At 40.7% G+C, this 26,022-nt stretch overlaps 1 protein-coding gene across 1 annotated transcript in view; it reads left to right on the forward strand.

Moving 5' to 3' along the window:
- Window positions 1–26,022, forward strand: part of COL26A1 (collagen type XXVI alpha 1 chain) — a 374,102-nt gene that overhangs the window by 327,326 nt on the left and 20,754 nt on the right. Inside the window, exons 5-8 of the mRNA XM_063444114.1 lie at window positions 4,705–4,855; window positions 16,029–16,064; window positions 16,467–16,565; window positions 17,294–17,437. Coding sequence (XP_063300184.1) covers window positions 4,705–4,855; window positions 16,029–16,064; window positions 16,467–16,565; window positions 17,294–17,437 — 430 coding nt within the window. The remainder of the gene's footprint in view (window positions 1–4,704; window positions 4,856–16,028; window positions 16,065–16,466; window positions 16,566–17,293; window positions 17,438–26,022) is intronic.

The following is a 26,022-nucleotide window of genomic DNA, read 5'->3' on the forward strand; positions in this document are numbered from 1 at the left end:
CCTGTTTGCAATCTGAAAAGTGTCGATAGAACATTTAATAGTTGGTATCAAGTTTAACTTTCATGTGCTCAAATTTAGCCGAGTATTATACCTCCATCCCCCAGGTCTCTAAAAGAATACATTTCTATCTATACAAAAATGTATGGTAAACTACATAAACCACATATATCCACGTCTAAGCCATTGTTTCTATGTGGTGTTCACAAAGAGGTTGTCCCTGACTATTTAATTATAAACAAATGTCACTGAGTCATTTGTTGTGGGGTAGGAAATCGGTTAACTCTTTTTTTTATATGTGCAGTTTTGCCACGTATCTTATTCAACCCTATTCATATCGCTAGCTACAAAGGAGATTATGAATCCAACATGCTTGTACAGTATGCCCTGTGTATCTCTGTTTCTATGCTTGCTGTTTCCTAGGTGGTTGTCTACTGAACTATCTTTAGTGCCATTTTCCTCCTTTTTGCCTGTTTATTTTTTCTTTTTTTTTTTCGTGCAAACAGTAGCAAGCACATTTTTTACAGAGTAAGCAATGTCCAGTTGATGTAGACTCAGAGTAGAGATGGAGATCAGAAAGACCAGAAAATATTAATATAGAAACATAGGAAAATGTTGAGGTCATATAAATTCATATTATACAGAGATACTACTAAAAAGCTTGTGGAATATTAGTAAACATTTGTTGTTGGAATAAAACTAAAGTTAGATGACATTAAGGACATTTTTAAATTCTCCAGAAATTTATTTAGAATAAAAGCAGATACAAATATGATAATACAACAATGGCACAACTAAGTGTGTGGGGACATGAAATGCATTAAAGGGACGCTGTAGGCACTATAACGATTTCATCTCACGGGAGAGAAAGTAAGTATACTCTATTCCCTTATTTAGGCCATCCAGCCACGTGGAGCATTCAAGCCAAGCAGCCTGAGGACAAGAACAGCATGGCCGCATTCTGCTTTTGCGGCCTGAGGTGGGGTAGCGGTATTGGTGTCTGGTGCAGGTAAGTCTGTGACACCATGGCATTCTGAAGACAAGTGGGCTACTGGAACGAACATTTCCTGGACACAAAGTGGAAGACTAGACCTGCTTGACTGCTACTACCATAGCAGACCCAATGATAAGGGCTACATGAAATGTATATAGGAACTTTGGATGAATAAGAGACCTTCATCTACACTAACATCAAAACAGCTAGCTACACAATGAACTATTGTCACAACTGGAATTAAATGGACTACACAAAACATCATACATGAGTGATGAGGAGGAAGACATTCCTATAGCCACATATATACTTACAGAGGGTTTGCCAACCTGAATCTCTACCCCAAGATGACATGACAGCAGAGATAAGAAAGATGGTCACAGATGATCAGAGCAGTCTTTGACCACTAGACAAGACTACCAAAGATCACTGGAAAACTGCCACCAGACAGTATGCTAGCAGCAGTGAATGAGGCACTGTCCACAATCCCATTCAACACCATTAGAGAAGCCAACAAGCTCATAAATGCCACATCATCAGTGGTTTTCCAAATGATTGTCTACAAGATCAGGCTGAAGGAGAAACAATTCCCACCATGGAGTCTAAGACTGCAAGCCAGGATAAAAGTAACATGCAATGAAGTTATTACGTTGAATCAACTTCACAGAGGTGGAAAGATAAAGGATAGATCATGGCTAATAAGAAAATGCAAGGGTATGTCCATACCAGAGGCACTAGCAACAGCTAAGCAAAGGCTGACAGCATTGCCTAGCAGCACAAATGAACCAGCTAGTAGCAACAGGCTCCCACCCTGACTGGCTAACACAGGACAGAACACTATTACTAATGAAGGACACTCACAAGGGAAAACACCATCTTGAACAACATCATCTAAGTACTGACCAATTCTCAACCTCCTCACAACATGGAAGGTCATGTCAATCTTAATAGCTTTGAAGATCAAATGGCATATGAGCAACACTCAAAAAAGGATGGGAAACAACACCTGAGGATCAAAATATCAAATGCTGGTTGAACAAGCGTTCATACGAGATTGTAAGACCAGAAAGACCAAACTGTGCACAGCCTGCATTGACTACAAGAACGTCTATGACACAATACTACACACGGATATTGGAATGCTTGGCTCTATACAAGGTCAGCAAGATACTAATCACTTCAAGAGCTCAATGGTCAAGTGGAAAACAACTCTAGAAACCAATCCAGGACAATAACACACATGAACATCAAGTGCGGCATATACCAAGTTGATGCGCTATCCCAATGCTGTTCTGCATAGGCCTCAAGCTCATTAGCCAGATCATCATGAAGAGTGCATATAGATACAGGTTCAAGATTGGAGCTGCCATCAGCCACCTACTATACATGGATAACATCAAATTGTATGCCAAGAGTGAGCGGGACATTGATACACCTAACTAGGAAATACAGCAAGGACATCGGAATGTCATTCAGACAAGATAAGTGTGGGCAGATGATTGCAAAAAGAGCAAAGATGATCAGGACAGAAGGAAATCAAATACCAGAAGGCCAAAAAGGAGACATAGAGAACAGCTACAAGTACTCAATCCATCACATAGTAGTCGGATGCAAGATGATAGCAGGGACACCATACACTGAGAGGCATAACCAACTTGCTGGGATTGTGTAACAAAATATCTGTGAAGAAAATGGGCTGGACCTGCCTACATCCAGATGGAAGAAGGAGAGAGTAATTGAGAATGGCAGGGCTAAGATCCTGTAGGACTTTCAGTTCCAGACAGACAAGCAAGTAACGGCCAACCAATCTGACATCATGGTGGTAGACAAGGAATTGAAGACTGCAGTGGTGGTGGAAGTGGCAATACCAAGTGACCATAACATCAGGAAGAAGAAATACGAGAAGGTGGACAAATACCAAGTACTGAAAGAGGCGCTAGAAAGGATGTGGAAAATGAAGGCAGAAGTAGTCCCAATTGTGATAGGAGCACTTGCTGCTTTGACCTCCCATGATAGGGGAGTGGCTTCAGCAGATTCCCAGCAGGTGCAACATCTGAGATCGTTGTCCAGAAAAAGTTCAGTTCTAGAAACAGAAGATACTGTGCAGAACCCTCAAACTCCCAGGCCTCTGGTAAAGGACCTGAGGATGAGGCATACAAAAAAATATACTTCCTAGAAGAGCGAGAAAATCTATTTTATTTATTTATTTTTTTAAATACTTGGCCCTGTAATTCAGAATAAATGAACAATTTAAATGTGAGGGTAAAGATAATTTACAATTCACTGGTAGAGTAGGTGATAGAAGTCTTTCTCCCATACTTTGATATTTACTTAAAGAAAAGGAACATTTGGAGACTGCATTGTGAATGTGCATGGGTGGGTGCCATCATTGCGGTAGATAAAGGTTCAAAGATATAAATATAAAGTAGACATCTTAATTTGATATAGTAGAAGGTTATTATGGCAGTGAGAAGGTCTTGAGTTTGGTAGACACTTGGGTGGGAATGATGAAAATACACTGATATATTTAAATTATATGTATAAATTCATACATAGAATTTAAATATATATTTATATATGTATTGATGCAATTTTTTTTATATAAATAAGTAATGTTATTGATTACTATTTGAGGGACCTGCCTGACAACTCGGACAGAAAGTCTAGAGAATTTAGTTCGCAAGCCCTATATTTAACCCTGTAACTTTCCAAGATACAGATATATATATATATATATATATATATATATATATATATATATAGAGTCAATAAATTGTTAAACACAGATCTGCACACCAGTCAAGCCATGAGACTTGCCATTATGGGTGGGCATATGCAAATAAGTTCAACAAATAATCAAATTTTTGCTTAAACTAATTTGCCTTTGTTGAGCAATTTGAACAAGCCCACCCAGAATTCTTTGCAGTAGTACCATCACTGCAAGTATGAGATGTCTGTTGGAAAAGCAAGTCTTATGGCTTAAACCAAAGAAAATAAGTTACCTACGCTCTTTCCACATCCCTATGTATTTTTAAACAAATGGAGGTTTTTAGTTACCTCCAATGGCCATGAGAGGGTATTCCCACCTGCCACGTCAAGGCAGACCTCTTAGGTGGGTCCTACCATTCGCCTTGCTTCCTTGAGCTTCTGGCAAAAATATCTCTAATGAAACATAAAGGGGTATAAGTCTTATGGCTTGACTGGTGTGCAGATCTGCAGATCTGTGTTTAACAATGTATTGACTATCCACTGACTTGAGGTAGAAAGGATTTTCATTCACACAATCCCCTCCTCCCCACCCCCATAACTTGGTATATATAATCTAAGCACTTTTGCTTAATTTATAAACTTTTATTAAACTTTTACAATTTTTGTGCAGTCGTTAAGGGGGACGGCCTGAGAGTCCAGGCACTCCCCCTGGAGGCACTGCACAAGCCAGCTATGCCCACCATGCAATTGCGAGAACATCGGCAGGGACCTGGGACGTTCTATGCCGCCCTGTAGCATTTAGGGCCACCCCATAAGGATGGCATTGTACACCCACCATCATTAAGGGGATTAATTAATAATACAAATACACATAAAACAAGATAAATACATAAAAATCTGTTCATTGATACTATACATCAACTATTAATTTGCTATCATTTTGAATTCATGCTGAGATATTCTAAGTTAACAGTATGTTATATTTATTTATGTTTGACATCCAGATTGTCACCTTGGAAGCTGCTGAAAAAGTATCTGAAAACGACCTTCCAATCACAAGAGCTACATCACCTTGGAATGAGGGTTACTTACCAGATGCCATTCCACTCCTGAGCCCAGGAGGCATTTTCAGGAAATCTGTTAAACTTCCACCAGGTGAGGCACAAATATCATTTGGTAGGTCACAAGACATTCTGTTATTCCAAGTTCCTAACAGATGGACATAAATGTGATTTCTTTGGAAAAGAAAGACCCATAAAGTTTTTCATGGACTTGAAATCAGTGTTAGTGTCCATGTAAGTTTTTGAATGTTAAGCTTCTATAATTAACCATCTTAAACAGCTTATATTACCAAGAATACGTGTAGATTGTTTTACACATTTATGTTTTGCTTGTCATGTATTCTTTAGACATATTACTTATTATGAACTACAATGTATATCTGAAACCATTGCGGAACGAGATTGTCCACGCTACCAGGACAGCTTCACCCAGAAATAATCCATCTTACTCTTTGATGCAGCTTACAGGAGGCTGGTTGAGACTTTCTTACCACTGGAAAACAGGCAGCTCTGCATCTTGCTTGCCTTAAATCACTAATTATGATCTAGGCATTTGCTCCTATTGTTCTCAGTAATGGCGAGAGGGACAACACTTCTTCCTCAGAGATCTTCATCAAAATTGATTGGTTGCTATCTTTCAACGACCCTGTTATTTTAGTGCAGGATTCTCCAGCTCTGGCCCTCCAAAGACTGATGGCCTACGTCTACCAGAATTCTTTGAGTGCAACAGATGGCTAGATAATCATGGGAATTGTATTTTAGCAACATTTGGGGGGGAAGGGGGCTGGAGTTTGAGATTCTTGCTTTAGTCATTATGTCTACATATAGTGTAGTTTTGCAACTTTGACACAGCTTGACAAAGACATCTTAGCAGGTAGAAACATTGCTGCTCTTTTTAGTTCCATTAAACCTACCTGTGGCTTGAACACCTTGAGTGCCTGGATATTTTCTTTTTGTTTGCCTGATGTGTTGTGGGATTGTCGGATTGCTGGTCCTGCTCCAGTGCACCGGGTGTCTCCTCTCTTCATTTTTGCAACACAGCTGCAAGTATTGTCCTTTGTTGATGGCAAGTGTTCATGTGTGAGTGACTTCTGCTGCATCTAGTAAAAAAATTGTTGAACCATATTTGTTTTACTATGCACAGTTCATTATGGCTTAGCATTTATTTATTTTAGGTTACTTTAGGTATAGTCTTAACGGATTATTAATTAAGCATCAGGGACTGGCTATGGTCTACTGATATTCAGTATGTCATCAACAAAGTATTACTGTTTGTAATATAGAACCTTTACTTTTATGCTACCTGATTGTCAGGGTACCTGTAGTCTCTACCTCAGAGGAGGTGAGAGACTTAGACGTTTATCCTCCCAGAGGGGTTGTTTCTTCCGTTCCTCGCGGGTCTCTCGGCCATTTACAAGCTGACCGCGAGGGATCCACTTCCTTATATGACGCGACGCTCAGTAGTCGACGTCATGACGCCAACCCGGGTCGACCTGTCAGTCAAGTCCCGAGCACTAATCAGGACTCGTCGGGGGCGTGATTACCCTCTAGAATCAAGGTATAAAGTAAGGCTTTCGGCATCTGCTCATTGCCCTGTCGTGGTTCTAGCCTGTCTAGTCACTCAGTGCTCTTGTATTCTAGTTGTCTCTTTGGTTCTGACCCGGCTTGTTTGTACTACCCTGTTTATCTCTGTTACCCTTTGACTCGGCTTGTCTCTCGCTTACCTGTCCTCTCGTTCCCTCGACCTCGGCTTGTTCCTAGACCATTCTCTACTTACTCCTTACGTTAAGTCCGGCCATTCTAAGGTCCGGTATACGTACCTACCACCTGTTTGTACTCTGCGTTTTGGATCCCTGTCCCGATCCTGACATTACGACAGGGCCAATGGATCCTGCAGGTACAAACACTCAGGTTGGTCCTTCTGACTCTAGGTTCGACGCCATGGATCACAGAATGGACCAGATGGCTCTAGCACTACAGGCGTTACTATCTCGTTCTGGTAATCAACCAGAGGAGATGCATAATACTTCTATCTCTCCTGTGAGTTCAGGTCTAGAGGTAGCCACTGTAGGTGCTTCTTCCCTTATCACTCCACCTGTACGTTATGGTGGTTCTCCAGAGAAGTGTCGTGGTTTCTTAAACCAAATAGGTATCCATTTCGAATTACAACCCCGCTCCTATCCTACGGATAGGGCGAAGGTTGGATTTATTATCACATTACTTGTTGAGAAAGCTTTGAGATGGGCCAATCCATTGTGGGAAAATGATAATCCGTTAGTATATAATTATAATGCCTTTGTAGCTGCTTTCAGAAGAACTTTTGACCCTCCAGGTAGAAAGGTCAATGCAGCTAGATTACTGTTGCGCCTTAGACAAGAAAACCGAACACTTGTGGATTATGCACTAGAGTTCAGGTCCTTGGCGGCAGAGGTTAAGTGGAATGAACAGGCTTATATAGATGTATTTTTAAACGGGTTATCAGACATAATCCTTGACGAGGTTGCTACTAGAGAGCTTCCTGAAAATTTGGAGGATTTAATTTCTTTTATTTCTCGCATTGACGAATGTTTAAGAGAGAGGCAGAACACTCGAGAGAGAAACCGTAGACCTTCCTTTAAACTAGCTCCTTCATTTCAAAGTTCTGAATCCACAACCTCACTTTTTCCAGAACCTATGCAGATAGGCAATACTCGCCTCTCAGAAGAGGAGAGACAGTACAGGAGAAGGGAGGGGTTGTGTATGTACTGTGGAGTCAGAGGTCATTTACGCCTAAATTGTCCTAATCGCTCGGGAAACGCTCGCACCTAAGTTTCTCTAGAGGACAGGCCTTGGGTGTTTCTATTTTGTCATCTAATCTTAATTATAAAGATCACAGGCTTCTGCTACCCATTTCTTTAACTTGGGAGAAGGGAGTACTAGAAACTATGGCATTGATAGATTCCGGAGCTGCTGAGAGCTTTATCGACCAAGTTTTTGTTACCAAACACGCTATCCCATCCCAGTTAAGGGAGACACCCTTGGCCGTTGAGGCCATAGATGGTAGACCTTTAGTTGAGCCTGTTATTTTCCGTGAAACCATACCCGTTAAATTAACTGTTGGTATCTTACACGAGGAAGACATATCTTTATTGCTTATTTCTTCTCCTTCTGTTCCCATAGTCCTGGGGTACCCTTGGTTAAAAAAACATAACCCTATTATTGATTGGGAATTAGGGGAGATAATCTCATGGGGTCAGGGTTGTCAGGACAGGTGCTTACGGACAGTGTCACCGCTTTGCGCAGTTAACACACCGATTAATTCTACCTACTCTACAGAGGTACAAATACCGCCCCTGTACCTGGATTTAAAGGCAGTATTTGACAAAAAGAATGCTGATACTTTACCTCCACACAGGTCTTTTGATTGTAAGATTAATCTACTACCTGGTACTATGCCCCCCAGGGGTAATGTATATCCTTTGTCCACTAAAGAGAACTTAGTCTTAGAGGAGTATATTCGTGAGAACCTTGAAAAAGGATTCATTAGGAGATCCTCCTCTCCTGCCGGGGCTGGGTTTTTTTTTGTTAAAAAGAAGGATGGTACACTAAGACCTTGCATTGATTATCGAGGTTTGAACAAAATAACCATTAGAAATGCCTACCCAATTCCTTTGATTACCGAGCTCTTTGATCGTCTAAAAGGCTCCAAGATTTTCACCAAGTTAGATCTCAGAGGGGCGTATAACTTGGTGAGAATTCAGCAGGGACACGAGTGGATGACGGCGTTCAATACCCGTTATGGGCACTATGAATACACAGTAATGCCTTTTGGCCTCTGTAATGCACCGGCAGTATTTCAGGACCTGATCAATGAAGTTCTTAGGGAATTTCAACATGACTGCGTTATTGTATATCTGGATGATATACTTATACACTCTAGAGAGATTGAGACTCACCACAGACAAGTCAGAAGGGTATTGCGCAAGCTTCTTCAACATGGCCTGTACTGCAAATTGGAGAAATGCAGCTTTGACCAATCCCAGATAAACTTTCTTGGTTATGTGATTTCTGGGGAAGGGTTTAAGATGGACCCGGATAAGCTCCAGTCCATTTTGGATTGGCCTTTACCCAGGGGCCTCAAGGCCATTCAGAGGTTTATTGGATTCTCCAACTATTATAGGCGCTTCATTAAGGGTTACTCTTCAATTATAGCTCCTATTACCAATATGACCAGACAGGGGGCTGACACTAAGAACTGGTCTACTGAAGCCCTTCTTGCCTTCAAAACACTCAAGGAACTGTTTGCTTCTGCACCAATTTTAGTTCACCCTGATACGACTCTGCCTTTCCTACTCGAGGTAGACGCCTCAGAGACAGGTATAGGTGCTATCCTGTCCCAAAGGTTAGGTGTGGATAAGCCCTTACATCCATGTGTTTTTTTTTTCCAAGAAACTATCAGGCCCTGAGAGCAGATATGACATTGGTGACAGGGAACTACTAGCAGTTATCATGGCTTTAAAGGAGTGGAGACATTTATTGGAGGGTACCTTACATCCTGTTACTATTTTGACAGACCACAAGAACCTGTCCTATATTGGGGAGGCCAAGCGCTTGTCCTCCAGGCAAGCTCGTTGGTCTTTATTCCTCACACATTTCAATTACATGCTCACTTATAGACCTGGTTCTAAGAATTCTAAAGCCGATGCTTTGTCTCGACAATATGAACCTTCTGCGATATCTGAGCCGGTTTTGTCTTCTATAGAACCCAGGTGCAATATTATCGCCAACACGAGTCTTAAGATTCACTCTCCGTTGCTTGATCAGATCATGAAGTTGCAGCATCTGGCGCCTAGACAGACTCCTGGGTCAAGGCATTTCGTTCCTCCTGAACTCCAACTGGAACTCTTACAGTGTTTTCACAACAGTAAGGCGGCTGGGCATCCGGGTATTCGCAAGACATGTTCCTTGATCTCTAAAGATTTCTGGTGGCCTTCTTTACGGAAGGATATTAGGGATTTCATCGGAGCATGTGAGGTCTGTATGAAGACTAAGCAACCTCATACGCTTCCATGTGGGTTGTTACATCCCTTGAACATTCCAGAGAGACCATGGTCCTGTTTGGCTATGGACTTCATTGTAGATTTGCCTGTTTCTAAAAAACAGACTGTGATCCTCACGGTGGTTGATAGGTTTACTAAGATGGCTCATTTCGTGCCCTTAACTAAACTCCCGACTTCTCCTGAATTGGCGGAGATATTCGCGAGAGAGATTTTTCGCTTACATGGGATACCTTCCGAAATTGTTTCCGATAGAGGTTCCCAATTTGTTTCACGTTTTTGGAGATCCTTCTGTTCTCAACTAGGCATCAAATTGAATTTTTCTTCTGCCTATCACCCTCAGTCTAACGGAGCTGCTGAACGTACCAATCAAAAGATTGAACAATATTTGCGTTGTTTTGTTTCTGAACACCAGGACGATTGGGTCGGTTTGATTCCTTGGGCGGAGTTTGCACACAATAATCTCGTTTGTGATTCTACTCGTTCCAGTCCCTTCTTCATGAATTATGGCTTTCATCCTTCCATTCTTCCCTCGGTTTCTCCTTCCCAAGGGGTACCGTCGGTTGATGTTCATGTTGCCAATTTGAGGAAGTTGTGGGATCAGACTCGACAAATTCTCCTACATAATTCCATGTTGTTCAAGAAACACGCTGATAAGCACAGAAGGGCGGCTCCGGTTTTTGTTCCAGGTGATAGGGTATGGTTGAGTACTAGAAACATTCGTTTGAAGGTTCCTTCTATGAAATTCGCTCCTCGTTACATTGGCCCTTACAGGGTTCTGACTCGAATTAACCCAGTTGCGTATCGCCTAGCTCTTCCAGCTGCCTTACGCATTCCTAACTCCTTTCATGTTTCTTTACTGAAACCGCTAGTCTGTAACAGATTTTCCTCCACTATATCCTCTCCTCGCTCTGTTCAGGATGAGGGTCAGGAGGAGTATGAAATCAACTCCATCATCGATTCTCGAATCTCCCGGGGGAAGTTACAATATCTTATTGACTGGAAGGGATATGGTCCTGAGGAGAGGACTTGGGTACCTCAGGAGGATGTACATGCTCCTCGCCTCCGCAGGGCTTTTCACTCCCGTTTTCCATCTCGTCCCGGTTCCTTCCGCCCGGTGGGCATTTCTGAGAGGGGGGGTACTGTCAGGGTACCTGTAGTCTCTACCTCAGAGGAGGTGAGAGACTTAGACGTTTATCCTCCCAGAGGGGTTGTTTCTTCAGTTCCTCGCGGGTCTCTCGGCCATTTACAAGCCGACCGCGAGGGATCCACTTCCTTATATGACGCAACGCTCAGTAGTCGACGTCATGACGCCAACCCGGGTCGACCTGTCAGTCAAGTCCCGAGCACTAATCAGGACTCGTCGGGGGCGTGATTACCCTCTAGAATCAAGGTATAAAGTAAGGCTTTCGGCATCTGCTCATTGCCCTGTCGTGGTTCTAGCCTGTCTAGTCACTCAGTGCTCTTGTATTCTAGTTGTCTCTTTGGTTCTGACCCGGCTTGTTTGTACTACCCTGTTTATCTCTGTTACCCTTTGACTCGGCTTGTCTCTCGCTTACCTGTCCTCTCGTTCCCTCGACCTCGGCTTGTTCCTAGACCATTCTCTACTTACTCCTTACGTTAAGTCCGGCCATTCTAAGGTCCGGTACGTACCTACCACCTGTTTGTACTCTGCGTGTTGGATCCCTGTCCCGATCCTGACACTGATGCAGAAAACGCACTCCTTCTCACACATGCTGTGAAAATACTAGATGTCTTGTAGATGGGCTTGGAATTGTGGGCCCTCTAGTGGACCCAGAGAGATTCAATCGACCAGCCCAGATCAAGGCAGCAAAAAAGCTGTTAGCTGACTGCTAAACGGACTTAAGTTGGCACATCACCAACTGTTTGTGGAAGGCTACCTTGTTGCAGTTGTATGCATTACCATAATATTTACACTAAATAATTTGTATTTTTACTTACCGTATTTTTTCATGTATAAGACTATGCTTTTTTCTAAAAAAATGTAGTCTAAAATTGGGGGTCGTCTTATACACTGAATGTCACTGCAGGGGTTAAAAAAACACTTGTGCGCGGGGCCTAAGTTAAGATGGTGCCTGCCTCGTTGTAATGCGCCACGTCCCACACACATACCTGGCCTCCCTCCCTCCGATCCACTTCTGAATTCTGTGGCAAAGAGGAAGAGGTCCCTATATGCGTAGGAGCTGCAGCAGACGTCAGCACTTACCACCAACAGAGCTCCAGAGACATGCCACATGATAAAAGGAGCAGACATATTAAGGTTAACAATACCAATTCATATCTGAAGGACACTACGGATGTCCTAAAGATGCTCAAAGATTTTGAATGGAAGGAGGGATATGCTTTAGTGACCTGTGATGTTACCTCCCTATATACATGCATACCCCACGAGAGGGGATGTGCTGCTGCCAAGTACTTTCTGGAGTTAGATCAGACATTGGAGCAGAAACAGATTGACTTTCTTATTGAATGCATTAGATGGACTCTAGAAAACAATTGTTTCTGGTTTAATTCCCAATTTTTTTTACAACTTAGGGGAACTGCGATGGGCAGTACCTATGCACCCAGTTATGCTAATTTATTTATGGCCCATTGGGAACAGAGTTTCATCTATGGGCAGCATGACTGGAGCGCACGGGTACGTGCCTATCGCAGGTATATCGATGATATGATTTTTATTTGGGAGGGAACAGAACAGGATTTTAATGATTTTTTACATTTTATGAACAATAATATGTGGGGTATTCACCTTACTATTTCTTTTAGCTCAGAGTCCATAGATTTTTTTAGATCTTAAGATTTTTATAGATGGAGGAGTCCTGAAGACGGAAACCTTTTTTAAGAAGGTGGATGTTAACGGATATGTGACCTATAGTAGTGGGCATTACTCCCCATGGCTGAACAATATTCCGAAGGGCCAACTCCTAAGACTGAAGCGTAATTGCACAGAGGAAAAGGGGTATCAAGAGCAAGCACTGGACCTTGTGAAGAAATTTAAGGATAAACAGTATCCGGAGGAAATTTTAGAGAGCTATTGATGAAGTGAAAGAGGTAACACAGATAGAACTGATAGAGAGAACACAGGAACAAAATAATAACCTAGGTGATTTTAAAGATGTTTTAGTTTTTGATTTTAATGATCAACACAGGTCGGTTAAACATACAATAAAAAAATACTGGCCAATATTAAAATCAGATAAAGATTTGGGAGATTTATTACCACCTGAACCTAAAATAACCTTTCGAGGAGCACCCAGCCTAAGAAGCACTTTAGTGCATAGTTTTCATAAAGAAAAGACGAAGAGACCACCTGGTACGTTTCTAGGAGAGTCAAAGGGCTTTTATAGATGTAAGATGTGCTATGCATGCAGGACTGGTAATAAGAAGGATACCAAAACGGAACTAACTTTTAAATCAGAGAAGACAAGTAAGGAGTATAACATCAGAGAACATATTAGCTGTCATTCCAATAATGTAATTTACCTTCTCCAGTGCCCATGTCATCTACAGTATGTGGGGAGGACTACACGTCCTCTCCATATCAGAATAAGGGAGCACATGTACAATATTAAGAGGGGTTTAGAGTGTCATAGTGTCTCTGAACATTTTAAGAAAATGCATAACCAAGACCCGAGTGGGTTGGAATTTATAGGGATAAAACGGGTTCTCAGGGATTGGAGAGGAGGTGATTTTATCCGTAAGATCGGACAGGAGGAGATGCGCTGGATTTTTTTACTTGATACCTTATCCCCGTCCGGTCTTAATAGGGATTTTGAGTTATGTAATTTTTTATAATAATTTTTTATAATAATTTTTATAAAGTTCCTGTCCCTTTATCTATTTGTTTACAGGAGATGGTATGTTTTATGTACTATTTTTTTTTTTATATGTTATATTTTTCTGTGTGTTTTAATTTCATTCCCTTTTTTACTCTATATAGATATATACTTATTCCTCACCTCACGTTGTATGATTATCATCTCCTTTATATCTTTATGATGTGTAACTTTGGAAGTTTTCATTTAGAAGACTTTCCCCTTTTTCCTCCAAATATAGATTCTTCTCTGGACTGTTTTATTTACTAGCTATGGGATGTGCCCCTTCCATACAGGATTATATGTACTTAATATAGGATAATGTTTTTTGCACATATGATGTTTCTTTAAATATGGATTATATATAATACTTTTTTAATATTGCGGTGTATAGGTGGCTGATATATAGAATATGACTTATTTTTTAGGGAACTGTAGGAGTTTACCGGCTATTTTTAAAGAAAAGTTTTTGTACAATTGAATAATAACAGACTTTATATGGACTAAATGAACTTTATTTGTAAAGAGAAGCTTTTACATAATTGAATAATAACAGACCTCATATGAACTTAATAAGGTTGAAAGGCCGATTGGATCACGGCCTCAGGACATATGATACTTAATGGGTTCTCCAGTGGGAGGAGATTATGCTCGTTTGAGAAAGCCCCAAGAGGCGGGGCGAAACGCGTCACGGGACCACGTGATCAACACACACGGAAGTGTTCGTTACATATCAGCAGGCAGGAGACACCACTCCGAGCAGGGGAACGAGAACAGGATCTAAATACCGTCCTCGTAACAGCAACAGATCCCCATTTGGTGTGGTGAGCCTGCAGTGGACTCAGTCGTTTTAAAGTGTGCAGATTGGAGTGTTTTTTATGTGAATTAAAATTTTCGAGTTTGACACAGTGGTCACCAGAGCTTTTCTTTTGATCCCACGCACCCAAGGGGCTGATCCTCCCTGGGCTTGATAGCCATGAGTGGGGCTTATACCACTCTTTAATTGTGAGTTTTTTATCGCTAGAGAGATTATTTATATTTTTATATTATTAACTTTATTGCACTAGGAGTGCTTTCTGTTGTCCCTCCTCCCCCATTTTTTGTCTCCTTTATTACAGTATCCAGCTGTTCATTGGCAGGCTATAAGTATACACCTGTCAGTGTTTTCGTTTCACACACCTTGTTTGGGTTTTTTAATATTAACACTGTTTTGCATATTGCAAGTCACTTTTATATATTAGAGGTGTCTGTATATGTTTTAAGCGCACTAGCACTTTCTTTCTTCATATTAAGGTTTGCTCCACCTCAGGTAGGTCTTGATTTCTGATTTATATTTATGGGGGAGGAAATTGGGATCAGGGAGCTGGGGGAATACTACTGTGTTGTCCCAGCATGCCCTCACACCTGTGGGGGCGTTGTAGTCTCCCAGCATGCACTATAGAGCCATTAACTTCACAGAGTACCCTAGCACAGAGGAGGCATGAGAATCAGAAGTGTGTTGTTCTCCCCAGAAGTCACCTCTAAAATATCAAAGTCGCTCTATTTGATATATAAAATATTGATTTCTTAATTTTGGGCTAATAAAATAGAGGTCTTCTTATACATGGGGGTGTCTTATACACGGAAAAATACGGTATATTGCAATGCAGTCAGAATGTCGTGTTAGTTTTTTTTAGGTATTTTTATTGAGAGTCAAACAAATGATCTGAGTTTCTGAACATATAGTTATTGGATTTTCCCCTCACTCCACCTCCTCGTGACAGAGTTATACTATTTATTGTGCTGTTGCCTATATATTTCTACATACTGTTATGTTATATGTGTTGTTTTACATTTCCTTCCATAATTTGAATGTAGAATTGCGAAAGACTACTCCCAGTTTAATATAGAGTTCTTGGAAGAATTTCCTGTCGAACAGTGGATTAAGCCTAGTCACTTCAAAGATTCCAGTGACAGAGCCTGTTTGCCTGTTGGCTCTCAGTCAATCGGGACTGGCTACAAAATTTGAGGAAGTGACAAAAAGTGATTTTATAAGGAAGTTGGGGGGATGATACCTGCCTCTTCAGCTGGAAGAGCTTAACACCTTACCTACAAAAAAAAAATGCTGCTGTGGTTTCTGGGACCAGAGGATTAGAGACTAATGATGTGGTGGGACAGGTCTAGATCTCAAGCCATGTCAACCCCGTTCCCACTACAAGAACAAATTATTAAATTTTTTGTTTTTAATTTTGACATAAACAGCTTTATTATAATTGGTAATATGTTTATTTTAAAATGTAAATTATTTAAATATTCTTTTAATAACCTTTTAAATAAATAATGCTAGGTATCTCTTTGAAGGAAAGACATTGTTTCTGAACATACTCATACATGCATATTTTATTGTTCTAAATAGGATCCAAAGGGGATTTTGAAGAAACAAGAACACGAGGTAAAGTCTTAACAAAAAATGTTGCCTGGTATATGAAAACATTAAATTTAAGATGCATAGGTTAAACCTTTCCAAATAACATTTCATTTTATTTTAATCATATAATGGCCAAAACTATATTTTGGTAAATTATAAAATGAAATAATAGTGTGACACCTCTAGTCATTTTGGATGCAGAAACACTGCATTATAATAGTACTGTCATGCCTTCTGGTTCCACTGGTTTATATTGTCTAGTAGTTTAAAACTGAAACTCCACCTAAATTATAGTTGGAGTTTACACGTTCTAGTATGAGAATCTAGCAAGTTACAAGAATGATAAATAATAACCTGAAATGGGACAGGAAAAATTATATATCAGAATTATCAGAATTCTTCATAACTAACATGTAATTATTGCAGGTTTACCTGGGCCACCTGGGTCAATTGGACCAGTGGGATTGCCTGGATCCAAAGGAGAGCGGGGGCAAGCTGGCGAAGTGGGTCCTGCAGGTCCACCAGGTAATATTTTTTTATTGTTTTTTTGAGGTCTGTGTAAAAAAAAAAAGGTGATGATGACCAGACTGATTTTTATTTATATATATGAATGCATATTTATATTTAGTATGTCCTTGTATTTGTCTTTCTTGTATATGTACAAGTAACCAAAGCATTGAGAAATTAGTTTATTGCTTACAATATCCCTTATTCTTTTTTAAGGATTTTACAGATTTTTTTTTGTGTGTGTTTTTTTGTAATGTAAACACTTAAATAGGCTTTGTCCCTTACCTCCTCCCCCCCAAAAAAAAATATTTATGAAATACTCAGAAATTCCAACATAGTCAAAATATATCATAACACTAAGTAGGGACTATACTCTTGACAAAAAAGTGGAGCTACTGCTGTCAAGTTTTGTCAAGCCTGCTGGCAAATGCACTCTGTATGTTGCATTATAAAACTCACACCACAACGCAATGAAATGGCATCATGTCTAGAGATGACTACAAGAGCATTTCAACTTTAGAAAATGTGATAATTGATTAAACTGAAAATCAATAAGCTGTAACAAATGACAAGAAGACTAACTGCAAACGTGTTATGAGTAAATGGTGAAAGAGTTTCATATTAAACCAAGGTATAATTTGCTACTGATTTGATTTCCAAATTTAATAAACTGTGAAACCTACGTCCTGTCTGCTTTAAGGTGTAAAAATGTTTAATAAATCTTCCCTCTATTTATTTCATATTAGGACCCATAGGACCAAGAGGACGTCCTGGTGAAGCTGGGAATCCTGGGCCACCTGGCCTTCCAGGGCCACCTGGACCTCCAGGAATTCCCGTCTCTGTTCCAGAAGGAGTTCTGTACTCTTTGCAGCCTACTATAGATAGAGAAAGTACGTAAAGCTTGATGATTTTATAAATGGTAGTAAATTCACTAAACTCAATGAGATTTGTGCTATAGAAATGGCTGATGAACCTTCTAATCAAGCCACCTACCCAAAACAGCTGTTAGTGAGATATCTATTGGGTTTCAGATGGAGGGAATCCATCCTAAGATGGACCCAAGTACAAATATGAATTTCCAAGCTTTAAGGCTACTATTTAAAATTATTACTGTTTACAGGAGGCAATGTAGACTTGCTCCATTTAATATTGTAACTTCCTGCTGCAGAGAACTACTGGCTATACACATTTCAATACATAGCAAAGAAAGGAGGAAATTTCCTCTCAAATAATTACACAAAATACCTTATTGCAATAGTTATTATTATTATTATGATATTTATATAGCGCCATCAAATTCCGCAGCGCTTTACAATGGGTGGACGAACAGACATGTAGTTGTGAATCAATATATAAAATATATAGTAGGTTAAAGGCAAAAGACCAAAGGCCAATTTCCGGTGTACCCAAATCCTATTGTAATTTATTGGCATGACTTGCATTTTTAGATGGTAAAACTTACCTTTGTAGGGGCAAATGTCATGAGTCGGGGAACTGCACTATGCCAGTGTACAATAAACCAACAATAAACAGACAAGAGTCCTGCGCATCCAGTATAAAGTGTGCACACCCAGGTGCTACCGCAGTTTATTTGAGGACAAACTTAAGACAGCAAACATTTCGGGCAGCAGCCCTTTCTCAATGCTAATGTCCTACAGTATTTTGCAAGATAACAACAATATATACAGAAAATAATGCTTACATAACCCACAAGTGCCACCCCCAGGTAATCAAATGTAGAAGCTGGATCATATGTGCAGTAACTTTCCATCACTCTGGCTTGTTAGACGACCCCAGTCACTTCCTGGATCGGCCGAGATGTGCGTGATGACGCCAGACGTCACGTGCTTCGTGCGTGCTGTCATCACGTTACGTTGCTAGGCAACAGGTAAATAATAATGAAACAATCTAGAAATAACAGCAGGACAGCATTTACAGCTATCATAACAGCAAACAAACGTCTAAAAGTGGTGGAAGAGACCAAACCTTTGAGCAACAGACAAGTTAAAGCAACATTATCATTCCTTAATAAAGTAAGCATATACTTAAGCATATATACATTTAAAGGGATATAGAACGTGTTTGTAAACATCCAATTAAGGTTCTACTGAAATCTTCAAGTAATAAGGCATATATACAATTGCACTATATATGTGCAAGGTCCGAGTGCAAGGTGTGTCTCAGCAGAAGACTGCAATTCGCAGCCCTACCTCTGATACTCCAGTCGCGCAACATTTAAGAGAAAGCAGACACAATGTTTCTCAATTACGCTACTAAATATTAGAAAGGGTGCCCCCACTTACTAGAGGAGGGAATAGAGAAAAAAATACTATTACAAAAAGAAGTTCACTGGATACAGTGTCACCTCATGGTCTTAATGAGAAGCTTGAGTGGCACTGGTTCCTTTAGGTGCACCCTTTATGTGCCCACTTTGGGATGCTCCCTGGATCAGGGTATGTATTTTACTTCTGTATCTGGTCACTGCATGATCCTGCTATGACTCCAGTCTAGTGAGTATCACTTATTTGTAACATCTGGAATGGAACTCTGTTTGACCCTCACAAGAGAGTGAGGGTTCTCTCTGCCTATGTATTTATTTGTTCTACTTTATTGTCATTTCTACACTGTATTATACACTTCACTGGCTGGGTCTTCTGTGTGGTTAGTCCTGCTCTCTCTGACTTTGCACAGATATAGTGCAATTGTATATGAAACACAATTGCACCCGCCTGGACACTAGCTCTCCCCTTTTATATTCTAAATAACCACACAGTTTCCCGATTGGTGAGTGCTGAGGTGAACACAAAGTCCCCCCTGCCCCATTTAGTAAGAATACCTCACCTATAGATCAAGGGTGAAGGCAGGAAGGACATTAATGTCCCTATAGTTGATTATAATTTATTAGCCCCCACCCGCTATCCACAGGTGTAAGCAGGAGAGTGGACAGTTATCCACTCCATATTATGTAATTTAAAGTCCCAATGGGTGGGGGCATGGGTAGACTATGTCCCCAAGCCCCCGTTCTGCTACAGGCTACTCACTCCCCCGTTATTTCACAGCCAATGACTGCCCAGTTGCTATTTTTATTAAGTAAGTAAATATGCCCTCACCTGCCACACTACAGCAAACCTCCTTTAAGCAGCAATTCTGGAACAATGCGTATTAACCCTTATGGTACAGTAATTTTTATTAACAAATACATATAAAAACAAACAAGTTAACCTCCAAAGTCAGGTATTCAGAATTTATAGTGCCTTCACTGGAAGCAGTATACAGGTGTATTTGATATCAAATTTTGGTTTATAGCCCAAAATCTGCTTCCGTATTCCCATAGCCATGCACGTAGCTATTTTGAAATCCATGGAGTGTCGCTATTACTGTATGCTGCTGGACTCAACACACATAAATTGTAGCAATCATGCAATCCTGCACGTTTTGTAAGCCTGAGCGTATTTCCTAAGGGATCTTGAACGATCACCACTCTTATATACATTCAAAGTTATCATGTTTGCTGTACCATTGAAACTCATGTTAAATCTAAACCTCAATAAAAACCTAAAAAAAAATGATTGAGAAAAAAAAGCCTTAGTAGATAGCTCCCTAAACTAAAATCGTGCTCCTGCATTTACATCCCTAGCAGTTAAACATCAAACCAAATACAGTACATAGTTTTCTTTTGTTGTTAAAATTTTACCATTTTGAAAGTTCTCCCTCTAGCTTTGCACAATGGTATTTAGGAATTTTAAATGTATTAATTCGTTTGATGCATCCTCCTCTTTTAAAAATAACTAAAGTGAGGGGGAAAGTATCAAAAAATGTGTCTATTTTTATAATTTTAATTTTTTTAATTAAAGCACGTATAGGGATACTCCAACCACCGTGACTAACTCAGTGATATTAAGTGGTTATGGTGGTAGGAGTCAGTATGTGCAGTACTGAGATATTTGTAATTGTGTGCTGAGGGCTAGTCGCACTCCTAGCACATGTAATATTGGCAGCCCAGAACTCTGTTCCAGGCTGGCAATGTAAATTCTGTGCACAGAGGCAACAAATGTAAAAATCTTTCCCTTGCTGGCAGAGCCCTCAGTGCTGTACACTCCCTTCACTCACTAGCCTGGAGCACGTGCATGCACTTTGAGCCAGCAAAATGGTCCTGTGATTGAACCACGCATGGTCCCAGTGATGTCAAAGGCAATTCAGCCTCGGGAGCACCTTTCTTTTGCAAATTACACCAGAAAGGTCCCCCCTCTCACAAAAGGTTATAGTAACTCTTAAATAGAAAATATCATATATACATTATCAATGTATAAAATACTAAAAAGCTGTCAAATCCAAATCTTGGTTGAGTCCCTCTTTATACAAAGTACCTATTTTAAAAATCAAGTATGATTCCCTTTGTCACAGCTTCGTGAACCTATCTCTGCCTCGTTTGGTGGGTGCTATAGTTTTTAGTCAGTTTACTCCAAGCCTTAAGGATCTTCTTCATGTGCCTCTAAGAAATGTAGGGGTACCTTATTTATTATTTTATTCTGCTTATTATCGCCTGTTTTAAATTTTCCACTGCTTCCCACATGGGCATTCCAATGAATAGATAACATAAGTAAATATACGACGAATGGCTATTGCTGCTAGCAGGCAAATAGTTTGTATATTTTTTTAAATCTGATTTGAAGCCCCCAGGTCCAGATTTGACCAGCTGAAATCTGTTCAAAATTCAGGCCTGTTCGGAATTGCGAATTCCGGACATTGTTAGATATTGTGAACAATGTCCACATATGCAGCCGGATCGTTTTGCTCCATTCGGTACTTGACCATTCTGACTTTAGTGAATAAACCCATTAGTGGACACATTACAAATGAGGAGGAAAAATATAAACATTGTTTCACTTCTCTTTTTATCTGTGTGCTATCTATGCTGACTGCTAGGTGCAAAGGGCAGAGCTTATAACAATTACTGACAGGGAGCCAAGATGGAGGCACCCAATTGCAGGATAAAGAGGTTGGATTTCTACATGTAATTTATTTTTTCTCAACAAATACATATTTGTTAAATATAGGGATCAGTAAAGATACTGGTGTGACGGACCGCCGTCACTGAGTACCATGCTCACTGCTTCCAAGTATTTTTATGTATTTCTATGTATTTCGTGTTATATACCCAGTTAATGCACTCATGCAAACGGAACCTGTTCGTCTCCCGAACGTAGACCACCCCGGTACCCCATTAGAATGCGCTCACCAATCAATCAGAATGTTCGTACCTGCAACATAAGTGTGAAACCGCCAGGGAAGTAATAAATGATTGCTCCCCTGGGTGGCCGCCATTTCGTATAGGCGAACACCATGCGGAGGGAGCATTCGTTTCACGAAAGAAGACGCTTCCCTTTAGGGGTCTTCGCACCGGGACTCCATGAACGGGTCCCTCAGGTTGATGGGGACACTTTTTGGTACTGGTGGTTCAGATCGCCCACCTGCTCCATAATCACTGTTCTTCCTACCCGGGACCTATAAGGCCAGGCTCGTAGCTGCCCAGAGAGCGCTCTCCACAGGGCTATATAAGTGGAGGTGTCCACCGGAGAGAAGCACGAGCCCCAGGGGCTGTGAGTCGGCTTTACAGCCGCAGAGTCCCGCTGGCTGCCTGGAAGTCCATGCCGACCAATCAGGAGAAGGAGCTCCCATTCAAACTGGGTTCTGGCCATTCTCCTGAACGAGTGAGCGTTGATTGGTCACTGTGGGGCGCAGGGGATCAATCAGAGAAGGAGCGCCTATTGAAATATGGTTTTGCGCCCTTTCTCCTGATTGCCCCTCTCCTCCCTGAGTTCTGATTGGCGCAATTTGGTTCGCGCTCTTTTTCTGGATTGGCTGTTGCTTGGTTTAGGCGCAAAGTTTGAATTTGCCAGACTAAACCAAGCAACTAATTTCGGGGATGTACAGATGTACATCCAATATTCCCGGTATTTTCAGGGATCCGAGTTGGGACTCGGAGCTATCCAAGGACATATGTTTTATATGTGTGACCCCTTCCCTTCCCGGGGCGCAGAGCCCCTAAGTCCCCCCCCCTTGTGTAATATGTTTTATGTTTTAATGTATGTAACTGTGACCTGTTGGTATCTCACAGAGTGGGAGATGGTTATCTATAAACCATCCCCCTCTCCTGCCTTGGACAAAGGAAAGTGTATTGAAAGAGTGGAGACCCCCTGTGGGGGTATATGCATAAAAGCTGTGTTTACCAATAAAGGATTGTCAGTGTTGTAACCTCCAGAACTAAGTCTTGTCCAGTTACTGGGGGGAAGAAAGGGTTAATCCCTGTGCCAGCTTGTTGCAGCTGGTGGTGGATGCAGCAGGGAAAGTCCTTGTAAAGACTTTGACTCCCAGGACTGAGGGCCGTCCAGTGCCTGGGAGCGAGCAGAGCTAGTTCCCCTATCCAGCCACAGCTAGGAAACAGACCCTTGGCGGAGGTACGCAACCGGGGTACAGGGAACTCCTTCACAACTGGGAAGGGACATTTCCCCTATAATGTGCCGGTAAGGTAGCTGCAAGGTCACAGGTTCAAATCCCGGCAGGGTCAACTCAGATCGATAAAATTAGTACCATTAATTGGGTAATACAGGGAGTGCAGAATTATTAGGCAAGTTGTATTTTTGAGGATTCATTTTATTATTGAACAACAACCATGTTCTCAATGAACCCAAAAACTCATTACCAAAAACTCATTAATATCAAAGCTGAATATTTTTGGAAGTAGTTTTTAGTTTGTTTTTAGTTATAGCTATTGCAGGGGGATATCTGTGTGTGCAGGTGACTATTACTGTGCATAATTATTAGGCAACTTAACAAAAAACAAATATATACCCATTTCAATTATTTATTTTTACCAGTGAAACCAATATAACATCTCAACATTCACAAATATACATTTCTGACATTCAAAAACATAACAAAAACAAATCAGTGACCAATATAGCCACCTTTCTTTGCAAGGACACTCAAAAGCCTGCCATCCATGGATTCTGTCAGTGTTTTGATCTGTTCACCATCAACATTGCGTGCAACAGCAACCACAGCCTCCCAGACACTGTTCAGAGAGGTGTACTGTTTTCCCTCCTTGTAAATCTCACATTTGATGATGGACCACAGGTTCTCAATGGGGTTCAGATCAGGTGAACAAGGAGGCCATGTCATTAGATTTTCTTCTTTTATACCCTTTCTTGCCAGCCACGCTGTGGAGTACTTGGACGCGTGTGATGGAGCATTGTCCTGCATGAAAATCATGTTTTTCTTGAAGGATGCAGACTTCCTGTACCACTGCTTGAAGAAGGTGTCTTCCAGAAACTGTCAGTAGGACTGGGAGTTGAGCTTGACTCCATCCTCAACCCGAAAAGGCCCCACAAGCTCATCTTTGATGATACCAGCCCAAACCAGTACTCCACCTCCACCTTGCTGGCGTCTGAGTCGGACTGGAGCTCTCTGCCCTTTACCAATCCATCCATCTGGCCCATCAAGACTCACTCTCATTTCATCAGTCCATAAAACCTTAGAAAAATCAGTCTTGAGATATTTCTTGGCCCAGTCTTGACGTTTCAGCTTGTGTGTCTTGTTCAGTGGTGGTCATCTTTCAGCCTTTCTTACCTTGGTCATGTATCTGAGTATTGCACACCTTGTGCTTTTGGGCACTCCAGTGATGTTGCAGCTCTGAAATATGGCCAAACTGGTGGCAAGTGGCATCTTGGCAGCTGCACGCTTGACTTTTCTCAGTTCATGGGCAGTTATTTTGCTCCTTGGTTTCTCCACACGCTTCTTGCGACCCTGTTGACTATTTTGAATGAAACGCTTGATTGTTCGATGATCACGCTTCAGAAGCTTTGCAATTTTAAGAGTGCTGCATCCCTCTGCAAGATATCTCACTATTTTTGACTTTTCTGAGCCTGTCAAGTCCTTCTTTTGACCCATTTTGCCAAAGGAAAGGAAGTTGCCTAATAATTATGCACACCTGATATAGGGTGTTGATGTCATTAGACCACACCCCTTCTCATTACAGAGATGCACATCACCTAATATGCTTAATTGGTAGTAGGCTTTCGAGCCTATACAGCTTGGAGTAAGACAACATGCATAAAGAGGACGATGTGGTCAAAATACTCATTTGCCTAATAATTCTGCACTCCCTGTAATAACATCTATTACTATTCAGCTGCCAATTTGGTTAATTCCAAGAGCGTTTGCTGAAAACCGCTTTGAGTCCGACTGGGAGAATACTAGTTATTATTATTATTATAGTGTATATGTGTTAATATGTACAGTATATGTATCAATGTTGCGTTTAAAGTATAGTTTGGCGTTACTAGGGATGGGTGGAGCTTTAAAATGAAGTTATAGGACATGAGTGTGGAAAGAGTTGGACACCTCTGACAGCGTCATTTGGGCATCATTATATTTATATGAACAGAGTTGCACTCATTTGCTGAGAGTTGTCAACTGATGCTTTTACCCAAAGAATGGCCAACAGGACTGGCATCCATCTTCTGCAACTCTTCAGAAGTTGGATGTACATCACAGCCAGCAAGAGAGGACCCTCGACACCAAGCATGACCAGGTAGGATGGTAAACCATAGAAACATTATGTGCTCATTAAAGGAAATAAGGTCAGTGTACTTCAGGCATAAAAACCATTACAGTGGACTGTAGTGGTTATGATGCACGGAGTAACCCCTTCAAAAAACTAAACAAAAAAAACAGCTGCATCAAATCTGTACAGTAGGGGGAGCCATAGCATGAGATATAGACATCAGACATTCAGTTCCATATACAAAATCTGCACTGGATTATCTACTGATAGTTTAATATGTAATGTAAGTGTTTATAAAACCTGAATACATTTTAGTTGACAGTTCATAAAACAGATCTTAATTCAGACTGGAGCTGGATAGGAATGCTCAATTATTTTGCAATTCTTTGGTGAAAAAAAAGTCGTCTGCAAAGAGATTGTGGATGAAGCAGCAAAAAAAATAAAATAAAAAATTAAACAAAGAATACTGTTTAAGTTAATTAGTTTGTTTTTCCTTAAAATATTTTCCATACAACGTAACCAGTGAGGATCACAGCAAATCTAAACTACTTTTATGTGTCTATAACTGTAAGTGCCAGGTAATTTAATCATTTTCTTTCAGTTGTAAAGGAAAATCTTGACTATATTTGTTTTCAGTAGTTTACAACCAGCTGGAAAAAAATCTATAACAATCTTTTAAGTAAAAAAGACAGAAACAATTGTATGAGTATTCTTAATATGTCTGCTCATCTGCTAAGCACCGACTGTTTTTTCCCCAAACACTGAAATTAAAATATATATATTTTATACTCTTTAAAACCTTTTTTAGGTCCAAATCTCTCCTGCATGTCATTCACCTGCCTTACTATTGGTTTATCCAGACTACACTGAAATCTGTTATCCTGACCTTGGATCTATTTCCTTGCATTA

This window comes from Pelobates fuscus, chromosome 1 (assembly GCF_036172605.1).
Source record: "Pelobates fuscus isolate aPelFus1 chromosome 1, aPelFus1.pri, whole genome shotgun sequence".
Classification (NCBI taxonomy): Eukaryota; Metazoa; Chordata; class Amphibia; order Anura; family Pelobatidae; genus Pelobates; species Pelobates fuscus.